The 16,817-nt window shown below is 50.0% G+C and overlaps 1 protein-coding gene and 1 long non-coding RNA gene across 8 annotated transcripts in view; one reads left to right on the top strand and one right to left on the bottom strand.

Moving 5' to 3' along the window:
- The first annotated feature begins 10,250 nt into the window (after positions 1-10,250).
- The window catches only part of INSRR (insulin receptor related receptor), a 43,677-nt gene continuing 37,110 nt past the window's right edge, over positions 10,251-16,817 (top strand). For 2 of the 7 annotated variants that reach the window (XM_053278002.1, XM_053278003.1), the window contains exons 1-2: positions 10,251-10,469; positions 14,365-14,916. In XM_053278002.1, coding sequence (XP_053133977.1) covers positions 10,289-10,469; positions 14,365-14,916 — 733 coding nt within the window. In that variant the 5' untranslated portion in view covers positions 10,251-10,288. Of the gene's footprint in view, positions 10,470-11,363; positions 12,068-12,836; positions 12,843-13,582; positions 13,805-14,364; positions 14,917-16,817 lie in introns of those variants that run through there. The other 5 variants (XM_053278004.1, XM_053278005.1, XM_053278007.1 and 2 more) reach the window with 5 other exon arrangements.
- LOC128337243 (uncharacterized) lies at positions 11,799-13,754 on the bottom strand. Its single transcript, XR_008312218.1, has 2 exons — positions 13,427-13,754; positions 11,799-12,004 (listed from the first exon to the last, which is right to left on the bottom strand). It is a non-coding gene; the product is annotated as an uncharacterized LOC128337243 (long non-coding RNA).

Here is a 16,817-nt window from a genome sequence, read left to right on the forward strand (position 1 = left end):
CTTTATTCATTGTGGAGCTTCAGAGGCAAGAAGCCATCTAAAAACAAATTCAGACCCAGCAGCAGCAAATCCTTTTTTTTTTTAATGCCCTGTCTTCAGTTTCAAATAGTCAACCGCTGGAGGAGAGAGAAGGGGCTTTTGGAGGTGAGGGGCCATGACTGAGAAGGCCCTGATCCTCACTGGCACCCACCTCGCCTCAGAAGAGGGCAGCACTATGAGCAAAGCTGCAAAGAAGATTGTAAAGGCAAGGCAGGTTTGTGTCAGAAGGCAGAGAAGACGATTTGTTGCCTTAATGCGTTTTGAGTTTTCTTACTCAAGATGACGCCATTCTGGTCTCTCCTTGAAATAACTACATTAGAATCGCATAAAGGAATCCCAAATACTAAGCATAGCCACTTCCAGGATAAATAAGGTAGGTACCAGAAGATGTTGAAGCCACCTAATGACGCAGTGGGGAAATGATTTGATTAGCAAGGTGGAGGTTGCCAGTTCGAATCCCCGCTGGTATGTTTCCCAGACTATGGGGAACACCTATATCGGGCAGCAGCGATATAAGAAGATTCTGAAAGGCATCATCTCATACTGCGCGGGAGGAGGCAATGGTCAACCCCTCCTGGATTCTACCAAAGACAACCACAGGGCTCTCTGCTCGCCACCGACTCTATGTTGACAAAAGACAGACTAAAATGTCCAAAGTGGATAATTTTAATAAGATCCATGGGGCGGAGGGAGCTAGAAATGACCAGAGCTCCAGATTTGACCTTTGCATTATCCCATATCGGGACCTTTTGCCAAAGATGTTTTAGCGTGGATTCCCCCAAACGGTCATGACTCATGGGTCTGTTGGCGGGGACGGGGGGTGTTTCTCCTGCTTCCTGAACTTTTGTTGGAGCTGAAGTGGCTGGAATTTCCTGAGGGCTGTGTTGGTGATTGTGTGTGTGTTCCTGGGGAGTTGATAGGCTATCTGCTTTGCGATTGATCTGTCGCTTGCATTTGTGCTGGGCGGGACGGTATTACTATTCCAGACCAACTTTGTGCCCTGCATTCTGTGAAAATGTTTGCCGTTCCTGCTCCTTCTGTCCGGGGCCCCTGTTCTGGTTTGGACAGCGTTGCTTATCTTGACTGCTGTGTCTGTCTTGTTTATCAAAATCGTAGCCTTGATGATGGTCTGCTTACATTGGAAGTCACTCTGTGGTGGAAAAGAAAAGCAGGTAACAGAAACGCTGGCCGAAGACACAAATCCGGGTCCGAGTAAACCAGGGCCGCACACAACCTCAGCCCTCCAGTTGTTGGACTACAACTCCCATCATCCACAGGTGCGGGGGGGTCAAAAGTCATGGATGATGGGAGTTGTAGTCCAGCCGCAGCGCGAGGGCCAAAGAGACACGCCTTGAAAAGCTGGCAGGGGTCAGATCCCTGAATGTCCAGCTGCAATTGGAGAAGTAGCAGCAGCAGCTGAGTGGAAGCGAAAGGGACTGAGATTTGAACGGGTGGGTGGGGGCAGGTTGCCAGCCGCCGCCGCCTCCTCCTCCTCCTCTCTTCGTATTTCTTACAAGCTTGTCCGGGAGTGTGAGGGGATGTGCTCCTTACAAGGCTTGGAAAAAGCCAGGCCGGTCTGAAAGAGCTGCTCTTGCCACCCCCAGTGATCTGCGGCCTGAGGCCACTGCCTCGGCCTGCCTCACAAAAGGGCCGCCCCGGCCGCTCTGTCTGAAAACCTCCCGGCGAAGGAGAGCCCGCAATTTCATGAGGCGGACTGTTCCACTGTCCAACCGCTCTTACGTTCTGGAAATCCTTCCGAACACTTTGCCTAAATCTGCCTGCCTGGCCATTTCAACCCGTCCTGCCTCTTTCCCTAGTTTCTAACCCACACCCATAGGGCAGAGGAAACCTCGCTAACTGCCTGCTGCTCCCCACCACCACCACTGAAGCATGCCAGTCATTTCCTCCCCCACCCCCCACCCGCCGTCCTTTCCTTCCTTATTTCCCAAACAAGAGGGCTCTAACCAGTCCTTCCAGCCCAACCCCACCTGGCCTCAGTTGTCAGGCTAAATATTTTGAATGTAATCACCGAAAACAACTCTTGGAACTGGTCCAGTCCTAGCTCGGAAGCCCCCGAGATGTGAGCCGAGCGGCCTCACTCACCCTCCCTCCTCCCGGCCACCCATCCCGGGAGAGCCACCCGCTCGTGGCAAAAGGGAGAATGTTTCTGGACCCGCCCCCTAAGCCCAAGACTGCTACACCTGGCGCTCCAGCCAGGTGTGTTTCCACTCTCCTGCCTTTCTTCTTGGTGCCCAGGTGTGCCGCTCCGTGGATGCCGGGGGCGACTAGCCCGCGGCATGGGCCTCCAGGGGACGCCATCCAGGACATAAGCACTGACCCCTCGCGGGTGGATCCGATGCTTTGCCAAACGAGACGCTCTCGCGGGCCCCTTGCCATGAAAGAGCAACCCTGGATGCTTCTGGTTGAGAGTCTGAGCCAGACCACCGTTCCTCCGACCCAGGCGACTGGAGGGGTCGTTCCGTTGGTGCCTGGGGCACCCTCCTCCGCCCTTGAGTGCCTGGCCATTCACAGACCATGGAGCTGAAAGTGAGGAGGGGGATTGCCACTTCCTGGCCCTTCTGGGGAACCATCCTCTTCAGCCTGTGCCTCTTCTGGCTCGCTCTTCAGCCGGCCACCCCAGAAAGTAAGTTCCTCCCTCTTTTCTCAGTGGGATTGTATGCCCCAATACGCCTTCAGCCTTGCTCCGTGCCCATGAAGGGGTGCTCACCGGAATCTGGCCTAGCCCATCCAAAACACGGGGAAGAGAGGTCCGGCCACCTTCCTTTAAAGGTCATGTGAACTGGCTCGGAGCAGGATGTCTATCTCAAAATAAACTCCGGCGGGGAAAGCCTGCTGGATGATCGGTCAACAAAAAGCCGATCATCGGAGTGATGGAAAAACGTCGAATGCACTTCCATTAGGCAGGGGGTGGGAAGGGAAGTGGCTGGATTGTAAAACTTGGGGGATAGTTAAGTGATGCCTTGAATTTGCATATTTGGTGGGCTAATTAATTGATCTATTTTTCTATCTATCTATCTATCAAATTTATACCCCGCACAAACTTACATCTCTGGGCGGCCAAAATGGTTCCTCCTGATGTTGCGGGAGGGGAAACTAAAAGATAGTGGCTCGGTTGTATTAAAATAAATGATGCACAGCAGGGAAACTGAGGACTAGTGACTTGCTATGCTTATGACAGCAAGAATGCACAGGACTTTGAGACTGAAAACAGATGCTCTGTCTATCGAAGAGCGAGGCATACGGAACTCCTTACTGATGGTGAGACACCCCTTTGGCCCAGCTGGCCTTTGTGCCTGGGGATGATGGGAGTTGTAGTCCAACGACATCTGAGGACCCAAGTTTGAGAACTCGGGGATTTATTCATCTTGCCTGTGCATTATGATCTTAAGGGTTTTATTAAGGGATTTATTGATCTTTGCTGTGCATTATGGGTGGGAATCTGGTTTTTAGCATTTTTGTTGTCTTTTGTTTTGAAATATTAAATAAAATAGATGAGGAAACCATTATTTTAACCATTGAGAAGGGCCAGCACACTGGTAAGGGGAAAGGGACCCACCCAGTCACAGAGACCAGGCACTGACTGGGGTCCAGTTCTTTTCAGGGGGCCGTGGCAGCTGTCAGTAGTGGGATGTCAGTAGTCGACAGTGACACCCACCATAAAAGAACCATTCTAAGGACAAGATCCCTTTACTCACAGTCAACCAAAGGGTGAATATAGCACTAAATCAGCACGAAATAGTGAACTTCCTAGGACCCAACAAAAGGAAGTACATTTTCACCCAATGCCTAATTAACCGGTGGAACTCTCTGCCACAAGATGCAGTGACAGTCAACAGCCTGGATGGCTTGAAGAGGGGGTAAGGATAAATTCACAGAGGACAGGTCTATCCATGGCTACTAGTCTGGATGGCTATAAGCCACCTCCCGCCTCGAAGGCAGGTTGCCTCTGAATACCAGTGGCAGGGGAGCATTAGCAAGAGAGAGGGCCTGCCCTCACCTCTTGTCTGTGGGCTTCTCAGAGGCATCTGGTGGGCCACTATGCGAAACAGGATGCTGGACTAGATAGGTCTTGGGCCTGATCCAGCAGGGCTGTTCTTGTGCTCTTAGTGATGGAAATTCTGGTTGAGACACGGAAACCGCTTTACAGATGGAGAAATCCATGGGCTGTTGGACCTGCCTACTATTAGCCCCACCTATGGCTATTCCCTCCGCCACCCCCACCCCCCCGCAAGTAGCAGCCACCACCACTGATACACTTGCCTGGATTTATAGGCCAAGCACAAAAGTACACCAAGAGAAACTTTCTGTGTTGGCAAACACTGCAGAACCAAAACACAGAGTTGCAAAGCAGGGCTGGCTCCAAGCTGTGTTTCGTGCCGGCCAGGAAAAGCTTCTTCACGTACCAGCACCTTCCCCCCCACCCCGAGCCAGTGGAGAGGACAAAGTGACGGAGGAATTGCTGTTCTGATGGTGGCCGTTGTGTGTGGCGGACCAGCTGGGATGTAGGGGACGTGATCATAAACAGTTGCATCCAAGGCAGGAAGCAGACCCCATCAGTAGGCGGATTGCTGAGAAACTGAGGCAGGCAGAGACACACACACACACACACGGAGAAGGCTTTTTTTCTGGGTTGCAGACCCTCAGCAAGGAACTGCAGAAGCCATCTTGGCGTGTCTACACTGACTGGCAGCGGCTCTCCAAGGTTTCAGGCAGGGGTCTCTCCCAGCCCTACCTGGAGATGCTGCCAGGGAGTGAACCTGGAACCTTCTGCACGCAAAGCAGATGTTCTACCATTGAGATATGGCCCCATCCTGTAAGGGGAATAGGATTGCCACATCCCCTGGAATTTAGGGTAGCCCCCGGATTTTGGCTCCTCCAACCAGCTGCTAAATTCCACCCGGATTTACACGGATTTCAAATGCGCTGCCCGGACTTTACTCTGGATCCGATCACCTGGGAGGGCAGAGAAGGAGGGGAAAGTATACAAATCTGTCAAATCAATCAATCAATGGAATGCAAATTAGTTGCTGCATAATCTGCAAATTAGGCCAGCCGGATTTGGGGAGCTTGGCTATGGCAACCCTACTCACTCCTGGCCTTTCCCCATTTCTGCCGTGTGGATGAAACCAAAAGTAAACGGCCACACTGTGGCTCAAGGATTCACCACTCCACTCTGGCTGAAAGTGCTTTTCAGACTGAAGCTGCTGCCAGGTCGGTGTGTTTGGGGTTCAGCCTGAGTTTACACAGTTTATTCCCAGTGTTTATAGTAAATGGCACTCCGGGCTTCAGGCAGGCGAAAAGTTGCTCTTGAGTTGATAATTTGGCGTCAGGTTTCACACACGAAGGCCATGAGACCAGAGCGAGGACAGAAGCAATACAGCCAAGGTGACGTTTCGGTGCTTCGGACAGGGCGATACGGACACTGTATCATCGTAGAATGTCCAGTGAGATGAGTTTAGCAGGGCACTGCTGACAGCCAGAACAGGAGAGGAGCTAGCTGCAGAAAACTCTGGATTTTATGTGGGTTTTCAGAATCTTAGTCCCGATATTTGCTGAGTGCTAACTGGCGCTAAGAGGCGCCTTTTAAAAAGTGGTGATTCTCTTTATTGAGCAACTGGCCTTATCCATCCCCAGCACAGCATCCCTCCAGTGGCCGTTGCTGGTGTCTGTCTTATGTTTCTTTTTTAGATTGTGAGCCCTTTGGGGACAGGGAGCTTTTCTCCTTCTCTCTCTCTCTGTCTCTCTCTCTCTCTCTCTCTCCATTTATTTCTATGTAAACCACTTTGGGAACTTTTGTTGAAAAGCTATATATAAAACCCTGCCATAGTCATGTTAACTAGGGCCAATTTCCTCTGTGCTTGCAGGGGTGCACAGTGTCTCTGAGCCTGTGCAAAGTGCCTCTCCTCACTGCTTACCATTATCGTTGCAAGGATGGACGCAAAACAAAATATTACAGTACATCCCTGGCGTAGGTGTGTTTGCCTGTGCCTGGGGATGGCAAACCTTTTAGGCACCTTTCACCCTCAGAAGCAGAAGGGGGTTGTTACTGTCTAGAGGGAGTAAACGTCACGCTCCAAAATTTCCCATTCTTATTGTCCAGGCCCTCTTTCCCCCATCCTTGCCATCAGCTCCACCCACTTGGTTGTCTGTTAAGTGCCCTCAGAGTCCACAAACATTCCGCTCCATTCAGTTACATTGGGGCAGTTTTTTGCTTTGCCGCTTCAGGTTTTTCCCCTTCCTGGTTTTTGTGTGAAACCAGCATATCTGAAGCTTATCCTGAGTCTGCCAGTACCTCTCTCTTACCCACAGGTGCTCCAGTTACGCATCCATAAGGATCACAACCTTTCCAGCTCATCTAAAATGAGAAAGCGTAGCACAGTTAGAAAGCCCAGCCGCCCACAGGCATCTATGGTTAGGGAGTCACGAGGTACGACTTCCAAAATCGCCATCCTTAATACAAATACAAACCACTGATGTCACGTGGTTTCCTATGGGTTAATGACTCCTTGAAGTCACACGACTAACTTGTCCGGTTGCCAGTTTGCCCGTCCCGTTTAATCTTTGCTCATTTCCGGTCCCTTGCGGTCACCTCTTTCCTCCATGACTTCAGAGCAGAATTTCTATTTATAGAGAGGCAGCAAGTTTCTGGAGGAGGCATCAGTTTGAAGACGGCGTCTAGCTGGGATGCGGGCTGGATTGAACAAGTGCAGTCTTTTGACATTCTGGAATGAAGGGACATAGGGAGCTGCTTCCGACTGAGTCAGACACTTGGGCCATTGACTTGGGTATTGCATGCACTGACTGGCAGCATCTTCTCCAAAATTCCAGGCAGCTTTGGACTGTCTTGAGTGGTGGCAGCAGTGGGCTTTCATGGCCGCTCAGATGGCATCGCTCTTGGCTTCTGAAGCACCATTTTCCCTTTGCCACTTCTACACACAAGACGACAGGCTCACTCTCCAGTCCTTCTGCCCTCCCATACTTAGCAAACACGGAGCTATTAAAACCGTGAGCAAACATTTTGAGTGGCTATTGAGATCTGCAGGGACAGAAATGGCAGTGTTTAAACAGTTGGTCAAACAGGCCTTTTGTCTGGACGCATCCCCTAAAGAGGACTGAGAGTAGAGCACAATCACTCTCGTCCCACAACTGAACCTGATGAACCTGGTGTCTAATAACAGGGCTGGCCCTTTCATGAGGCGAGGTGAGGCAGTCATTTCAGGCGGTGGATTATTGGGGTGGCAAAAGGCCCCTTACTGTTGCCACTGAAGCTGCTCTTTGGGACGGATCCAATCCCCGTGAGCTGATCCAACCCTCCTCACATTCCTTGCAAATCTTTCAAGAAACACAGAGAGATGATGCCTTTCAGCATCTTCCGATATCACTGCTGCCTGATATAGTAGCAGCGGGGATTCGAACCGGCAACCTTCTGCCTGTTAGTCAAGCGTTTCCCCTCTGTGCTACGAAATGTGCATTTTTTCCTTAAGTGTTTAGGAATGCTGCACTGGGGATGGATAGGGCCAGTTGCTCTTCCCCTGCTAAATGAGGAAAAGCCCCTGCTAGCTGAGGAAAGAGGCAGCTTTTTAAAGTGGTGATTCTCTTTATTGAGCAGGAGGAGAGCAACTGGCCCTATCCATCCCCAGCACAGCATCCCTCCAGTGGCTGTGGCTGGTGTCTGTCTTAGGTGTCCTTTTTAAAGATTGTGAGCCCTTTGGAGACAGGAAGCCATTTTGTTTGTTTGTTTATATCTATGAAAACCGCTTTGGGAACCTTTGCTGAAGAGCGCTATATAAATATCTGTATCATTTCCTACTTTCTATCCTGTGAAAACGAAGGCTGCAGTTCTGTACACACTTATGTGAGAAGAGATCTGACTGCAAGCAAGGGTGCTTACTTCTAAGTAGGCATGCATTGAACGTAAAGCCAAGAAAGTCCTTAAACAGTACAATACACAGCCTGGTAGGCAAATGATTCACATCAAAAGCAAACTATCTTCTCAACTGCCCGAAAGAGATCCCCTGCGGATAACAAACAAGGCAACATTCTTCAGGGGATTACTGTGCTTGTGAAAGTGAAACTCTCCCAGCGAGCCTCCTGTGCTCTTCCTCTCTTAATCCAAGTCCAGCGGTTGACCAGAACAGTGACTGCATGTTTTGCTCCATAACTCCGCTTCTACAAGGCCTAGAGCTTAGCTTTTTAAAAAATGAAAGCTGAAATCTGGGTGAATCCGGGCAGGCTAAGCAATCCAAGAGGTTTTTTCACACATGGCTCTATGCCTTGGGGTATCTGAAGAGCGAATCTGCTTCGCAGAAGATTCGTGGCATTTTAATTTGAGGGGTTAGATGGACTATTTGCATAGCCATCAGCACCTTCGGAGCAAGCGTAAAGCCCCGGAGTTGTTTTTCCCCCCAAAAGCTGCTGGAAGTAGAGGGGGTTTTTTTACCCCCGGACATAACTTGGGCTAAGCCAGAATTTGCAGCCTCCCTTCGGAGAAAAACAAAGCCCTGTCTGTCCTGGTCCCTGATAGTCTGCAGGGAGGTTGGGTTAAATCCAGCAAATATGGTGGACTGGCACACTCCAATCAGGAGTGGATTTGGGGCAGGGGGGAAGCCCTTTCTGTAAAACCTCCAGGTGAGATGCGTAAAATCCGGGCGATACCCAGAATGCCGGGGAAAACATGGCAACCCTAGTGTTTCCATAGTGTCAGATGGGTAAAGTCAGGAAAGAAATAGATTTCAAGCACGGCAACTTTCACAAGGCAAAGCCATGGGGGAAAGTGGGCAGGCCCATTTCCCCCTTCCCCACGCACACACCGCATCTATTTAGGGGGTCTGCTGGCTATCATGGCTGTGGGGAGAGGAGGGAGGGGAGAGCTCTGTAGGTCTCCCCGCATTCCCGCCCCACCCGAGGCCGCAGTGTGAGAAGCGACGGCCGGCAACCAGCTGTGAATCTTTGCCTTGCCTTTCTTTAGCAATGCTGCTGCAGCCCAGGAGGCGGTAATGAAATCAGCCTTCAACCCCTTGAGCAAATATCAGCACCCCAGAGAGATTAGATATGGGCAGAGACTCAGCAGCAGCAAGGCTGCCGCCAGGTGGAGAGACCCAGGCCTCATCCCCAGGGAAGGAGATGCCACAAGAGCTGGTCTTGTGGTAGCAGGCATGGCGTGTCCCCTTTGCTAAGCAGGGTCTGCCCTGGTTTGCATTTGGATGGGAAACCTGTGTGAGCACTGGAAGATATCCACTCAACTTCGGCCCTCCTACAGATGTTGGCCTACAACTCCCATAACCCCCGGCTATTGGCCACTATGACTGGGGATTATGGGAGTTGTAGTCCAAAAACAGCTGTGGGGGGACAAAGTTGAGCAGGCCTGGAAAAGGGATGGAGCCGCTCTGGGAAGAGCATGTAAGGTCCCAGGTTCCCTCCCTGGCAGCATCTCCAAGAGAGGGCTGAGAGAGACTCCTGCCAGCAACCTTGGAGAAGCCGCTGCCAGTCTGGCTAGACAATACTGCGCTCAATGGCCCAAGGGTCTGACTCAGTAGAAGGCAGTGCTTCCTATGTTCCTAAAAGGGCCAGGATGTGGGTCAATCTTCCTTCATGCCCCTCTCTGAAAGGATGGAGGCAGATGCCCCCTCTTAGGACCCTGCTTAGCTAAGGGGACAATTCGTGCTCGCTACCTCAAGACCAGCTTTCCTTCTCTTCAAGGGAGCACAGTCGGCTACTGCTATTACTACATAATATATAATATAAATATATTAATATTTATATGGTATACCATTTCCCAGCAAACATGATCTCAGAGTCGTTTACATATAAAAAGGAACAATGAGGCTCTCCACGACCCCATAAGGGAGGCTTGCTGGGGGGTCTCCTCATGAGTCGCCGTAGCGGAGCGCTCGTTCCGCGAACCTCGTTTTAGGGGAGGGGGGTTAAGCGGGCTAGCCACCCTCAGCCCGTTTTCCAGCGGTCGTGAGAATAGCCTCAATGAATAAATAAGACGGCTCTCCCTGCCCCAAACGGGCTCAGTCACAGTCTAAACGAAACATAAGGAACTGGATAGGGACAGTTGCTCTCCCCTTGCTAAATATAAAGGAGGCACCGCTTTAAAAAACTGCCTCTTTGCTCAGGCCCTAACAGGTGCTGTTGATTTTCTCCCTCACAACCAAGGGAACTTGTGAGATAAATGAGGATGGGAATTCACCCCACTGGTTTCAAGCCTAAAATAGATGTTTGGATGTTGTTTTGTTCGGCTGAGCAGGACTTTATAAAGACTGTGCATGAAACTGAAGTGCATTTAACTAGATTTGTGTGTGCGGGGGGAGGTATTTTCCCCTGCAAAGAGAGAGAAAATGCACCAAGGGACCAGGAAATCTGCAAAGAGAGGTGTATCGTCCATGCCGTGCACAAGCAAGCAGGTACCCAAGTCAGAGTGGTGTGGCAGAGCAGACTCTTGTGTTAGCTTCAAGACAAACCTGTTTTTATTTATTTATTGTTGACTTCTATATTCCGCTCTTCCTCCAAGGACTCCAGAGTTTAAGTTTCTCCTCACAACGACCCTGTGAGGTAGGTTAGGCTGAGAGATCAGTGACTGGCCCGGAGTCCCCCAGCAAGTATCATGGCTGAGTGGAGATTTGAACTCGGGTCCCGGCCGGTTCTAATCCAGCCCTCGAACCACAATGCCACGCTGGCATAAAGATTCCATTTGTTTATTAAAGCCCAGGCAAAGAGACTCTTCCTCTGGGGCAACCAGTTTCCGCAGAAAAATGACTTTAGCAGCCTGTCGGATGCTGTGTGTGCAGAAGATTTCGGAAGAAACCAGTTCAGTGGTCTCTCAGAAAGATCCCTTTTTTAGAAAAAAATGGCATCTGGGCCTTCATAAACAATGCAATTCCTGTGAACCGTTGAGATTTCCTCTTCTCTTTGTTTCCAGAATTATTTTTCTGTTAAAAGGTGCTTAAATGTTTGTCCGAAAACACGGGGCTGCAACACAGCCAGAACGTAACTGGGCCGGCCAAAGCCACTGCTGGTGGGGTGGGGTGTGTGTGCTTTTGACGGGAAGCACTCTGCACATGCCCTGGAGGAGCCATGCCCGTGCAGTTTTGCCCTGGCATGTGAAAAGCTGCTCGCCATCAGAAAGGTGCCCTGTATTCAGATGGAGTCTTGTCGCTGACAATATGTCTAAAAGCAAAAGGGCTGTACTGTAGATCAGTGTCCCCTCGAACAGGGTTCCTCCCCAGATGCTGTTGACTACAACTCCCAGAATCCCCAAGCCAAAGCCATTGCAGCTGGGGATTCTGGGAGCTGTAGTCAACAACACCTGGGGAACCCTGTGAGAGGGAACACAGATGTCCTTTGGCGTCCCTTTTCCTCACAGTTTCGCTCTGACTTTTTGGTTTTGCTTTTCACAATCCCATCCTCTGTGTGTGTGTGTGTGTGTGTGTGTGTGTGTGTGTTTTCTTCTGTTTTCCCTCACAAAACTCCCTCAGTCTCTTCTCAGAGTCTTCCTCTGGAACAAAATGGACGCCGTCTCGCCAACCATGATGCGTGTGTCAAAAATACAAAGCTTACAAAGCGCTGAGGCAAAAACATGTATTCAAAGAAGGGCACAGGACCAGGAGAAAAAGATGAAATACTAGGGCATTTTATTGACAAGATAACTTATATCCTGCCATTCTGCTTATATCAATATATGATATAAATACGTGTTATTTATGTTGAATGAATGAATGAATGAAGCAGCTAAAGAAGGTTAAAAAAATGTTTTTAAAACCCAAGCCAAACGCACTCAGAAACAAAGTGTTTGTTTACTTCCTGAGGGACAAGCTCTGGGTGTCCAGAGTTTCCAAACAATGTCAGTGGTTCTGGTAAACTCCATTCAGAAATATCCCGATTCTACGGAGGACTGACAAATAACCAAGCAACTTCATGGTTGGTGTCTTGGTTATCAACCCTGGAGGGAGGAAGAGCATTTGTGGGGTAACAATGACAACATTTGTGGGGTAACAATCACAACGTGAGTGTGTTTGTGTGGATGACTGTGGAGCCATGCTGAGGTGGGAATCTTGGGCCATAATGAACCACCTTGTCATGGCTTCGCACAATCGCTTCAGGGTTGCTGCTATTATTTATTTTATTTTATTTTTAACACATATATTTATATTCTGCTTTTCCCACCGATGCTCTCATAGCAGCTCCCCTAGAGAAATAAATAATTAACCAAGAGGCCTCAAGGGGCTCGCAGCCTGAAAAGAAACCCCAAGGTTGACACTAGCGGCAGTCCCTGGAGGGAGGTTGTGCTGGGGGATGGATAGGGCCAGTTGCTCTCCCCCTGCTACAGGTAGGAGAGTTGTCACTTTTAAAAGGTGCCTCGTTGCTCAGTTAGCAGGACGTTTCCCCACACACACCCAGCTTTTAGCCCGCATCCCCTCTGGGATGGAGCAGGCACTGCCACGTCCACATATTGGGCAGAGATTTACCCCGAAGTCCCTGCGACTCGAGCTGCCGGGGAGCACTTCACACACGATTCAGGTTTTTCCACTGCGCATTAGAGTGCAACCTGATTTATATCTGGGATTTAAAATTTAAAAAAATCTATTTTTTACATCTTTTTTTTTTTTTAAGTGCATTGAGTTTGCCATAAGGCCTGCTGTGTGGAGAACTGACTCCCAGGGATTAACCCACATTAAGCCTAGATTCAAACACCTGTGGGAACAAGCCTTCTTTGGGGCCTTTCCCTCAGCTGACCATCATCATTTTAACACACACCAGGTTTGCAGAGCAGACATCTGGTAAAAAAAAGCCTTTTTCTTTTTCTTTCTTTCTTTCTTTCTTTCTTTCTTTCTTTCTTTCTTTCTTTCTTCCTTAAAAATTTCTTGTATACCACCTCCTCCAAAGACTCTAGGTGGTGAACAATCGCAATAACAATAATTTATTGATTTTTTAAAAATAAGACGGTATAAGGGCGATGAAATACGCCTTTCCACACTGCAAAGCGTTTTCAATGACCTTTTAACTTTTATTGCACATTAAAGAAGGTCATGAAAAAAGCTTTATTTTTTTTTAAAAAATAAAAGGGCAAAAGTCTGGCAAAAAAGTTAAGAAGGGCCTTTAAAGCCACTAAGGAGGGGGCTGAACAAATCTTGGGGGGGGGGGCGTGTTCCAAAGAAGCGGGGCGGCCACAGAGAAGCATTATTGCACTTCTTGCAATATTATTGCAATAAATTTGTTATTGTGAAATGCATTATTGTATGTTGGCCCTCACAAGGGTTGCCATATTGTTCATAGTTCTGTAGTGAGTGTTGCATAGTTTGGGAGTTCTGTCCATAGGAAATGTATCAAGGGTGAAATTGACCTGAATATTTGTGTGTCTTACCTTAATAATGACAGACTCCTGTTTTGTGGAAAGAGAGCATCTTTTTGTCTGCTATGCTTGCTCTGAAAATGGAAATGGCTGAGGAGGATAAGAAGGGGCTATAATGACTACATAATATTAACCACTTGTGTCTCCACTTAATAATACGTAATTTAGGCTGCATTCTGACATAGATTTAAAGGAGCTAGCCGCATTGAACACACCAGGACTTACTTCTGAGTAAACATGCATGGGATTGTACCGTTGAAAAGGAACAATTACGACCCATTTTAATGGTGCTCACACACAATTTCTCTGGGCCCACTGCAAAACTGGAGAATGGACCCACTTTTCTCTTGCTGGCACTTTATAAGGCCTTGCCTGTTGCAAAACCAGAGGGTTGGTGTCCTTTTGCTGCTTTTATTTTATTTTTTTGTATTTATTATTACATTTATATCCTGCTCTTCCTCTAAGGAGCCCAGAGCATGGTTATGTACATGGTTATGCTCATCTTCACAACAACCCTGAGAGGTAGGTTAGGCTGAGAGAGAAGCAACTGGCCCAGAGTCACCCAGTGAGCTGAATGGGGATTTGAACTTGGGTCTCCCCATCCTTTTGGCCAAATAAGGGTATATAACCCATAATTAACCTCTCTTTCTAAAGGGGCGTGTCTTAAATTCAGAGTCGTCTGGTATTCGGGTCAACACGGTACATATTACCTTCTTACAGCATGGGGCAGTAATTCAGGGGTGCATTACAAGAGAGAGAGAGAGAAGAACTGGCAAGGCTATGTTCTGGCACTGTTTATATGCCCTCCAAGAACGAGTGCCCTAGGTGACTACCTACGTCTGCCTAGTAGATGGGCCAACTGAGAGGATTTGGGTGGAGCCCTCTGCTGATTTGCCTAGTGACCCCTCTCCCTCCAATTTCTCCCCCCTCCCCATTCCTCACCCCTGCAGTCTGCGAGAGCATGGATATCCGCATCTACGTCTCCCAGCTCCGGAGACTGGAGAACTGCACCATCATCGAGGGCAACCTGCAGATCCTACTGATGTTCTCCACCACCAGCGAGGACTTCCGGGGCCTCAGTTTCCCCCGCCTCGTCATGATCACGGAGTATCTGCTACTCTTCCGGGTCTACGGGCTGGAGAGCTTGCGGGACCTCTTCCCCAACCTCGCGGTCATCCGAGGGGCCGGCCTCTTCTTCAGCTTCGCCCTGGTCATCTTTGAAATGCCGCACCTGCGGGACATCGGCCTGCACAGCCTGACCAACATCTTGAATGGCTCCGTGCGCATTGAGCGCAACCAGGAGCTCTGCCACATCTCCACCATTGACTGGAGTCTGCTGCAACCGCACTCCGTGGAGCAGAACATCATCTTGCACAACAAACCCGTGGAGGAGTGTGCAGAGGTGTGCCCAGGCATTCTGGATGTGGGGAAGCCCTGCACCCAGACCAGTATCAAAGGGCGGATGGAGTACCGCTGTTGGACTTCCAGCAACTGCCAAAAAGGTTGGTTTCCTGGGTCAGTTCTGGCATGAAACACCACAGGAACCTAGCAAGCTGCCATATACTGAGTCAGACCCTTGGCCCATCTAGCTCAGTATGGTCTTCACAGACTGGCAGCAGCTCTCCAAGCTTTCAGGCAGGAGTCTCTCCCGGCCCTACCTGGAGATGCTGCAAGGGACTGAGCCTGGGACCTTCTGCATGCAAAGCTGTTGCTCCACCACTGAGCTACAGCCCCATCCCCGAAGGTTAGCTAGGCAGCTGCCTTTCACTGAGTCAGACCCTTGGTCCATCTAGCTCAGTATGATCTGCTCTGACTGGCAGCAGCTCTTCAAGGTTTCAGGCGAGAGTCTTTCCCAGCCCTGCCAGGGAGTGAAACTGGGCTCTTCTGCATGCAAGCACGCCGAGGCTGTTCTACTTCGCAGTGGCCCCATCCTCTAAGGGGAATATCTTGCAGCTCTCACATGTAGAAATTCTTCTCACGATCGGTGAGAAGAGCTTCTTCCGGGTCTGTGGGGAGAGCGGGCTTAGCTTGCTCTCCCTGCAGACGATCAAAAGGCAGCCCTGGGCGGTCAAATCGGCTGGATTGGCCGCCCACACGACTGCCGGCTCCATCACTGGGGGCTGCAGGGATCGGGGGCGCCGGGCTCGTTGCCTTGGGAGCTCCGGGCTCGCCTGTGAGCCCGGCGGTTCCCACGCTCCCTGGAAAGCATGCTGAGCTCCCTTAGCCCACTTTCCAGGGATCGTGGGAATAGACTCGTCGTCTCCCTTCCAAATGCAAACCCAGGCAGACTCGGCTTAGCTCACTACCACAAGACCAGCTCTTCTCCTCTGTCGCTTTGTTGAGGGTGGCGGGTTCCAGAGGGCATTGGGGTGGTTAGCATCTTGCCAAGGGAGGAACGTGAATCTGACATGATGCTTCAAAGATAGTCCCCGGTTGGACGAGAAAGATAAATCAGTTGACTGTTATCACAGAATTCATCACTTCTTTGCACACACTCACACCGGGGGGCAGTCCAGTGCCTGAGGCAAAGGACTACATGGCTGACAAACACCCCAGTCGGTGGGTGGGTGCTTGTGCTACGGCCATGCTACGGAAGCAGTGTATGTTAACTATGTTAACTATGCCAAGCCCTGTTGCCAGAGCCCTTCTTCACCCCACAGGGGACTGCTGTTCATTTCCTCCTCCTTGCCCCACTGGAGACCACCTCTTCTGTCCCCTCTTCCCACCCCCACCCGCTAGGAACACCCCTAACAGGGAGGCGGGCTGGTCTCATGGTGAGCTAAACTGTGCCCTCGAGTTGGTGTCGGCTCCTGGTGACCACAGAGCCCTGTGGTTTTTCTTTGGTAGAATACAGGAGGGGTTTATTATTGCCTTCTCCTGCACAGTATGAGATGATGCCTTTCAGCATCTTTCAGCCGTCCAGAGATGTAAGTTTGGGCGGGGTATACATTTCATATAAATAAATAAATAAATATATTACTGCTGCCCGATAGAGGTGCTTCCCATAGTCTGAGGAACATACCAGTAGTGAGCATGAGTTGCCCCCTTTGCTAAACAGGGTCCACCTTGGTTTGCATTTGGATGGGTGACTGCATATGAGTGATGTTCTATATTTCCCATCGAGGATGGGGCCATAGCTCAGTAGAGGAGCATCTGTCCTGCTTGCCTGCAGAAGGTCCCAGGTTCAATCCCTGGCAGCGTCTCCAGGTAGGGTTGAGAAAGACTCCTGCCTGCCACCTTGGAGAAGCCGCTGCCAGTCTGGGTAGACAATACTGAAATAGAGGGACCGAGCGTCTGACTCAGCAGAAGGCAGCTTCCTATGTTCCTCTGTAAGAGGTGCACTCCAGTGGTTGGAGGGGGAAATGAACAGCATGCTCCAGTGGAGTGAGGAAAGACTGTGCAG

The sequence above is a fragment of the Hemicordylus capensis genome, chromosome 14, assembly GCF_027244095.1.
Source record: "Hemicordylus capensis ecotype Gifberg chromosome 14, rHemCap1.1.pri, whole genome shotgun sequence".
Taxonomy (NCBI): domain Eukaryota; kingdom Metazoa; phylum Chordata; class Lepidosauria; order Squamata; family Cordylidae; genus Hemicordylus; species Hemicordylus capensis.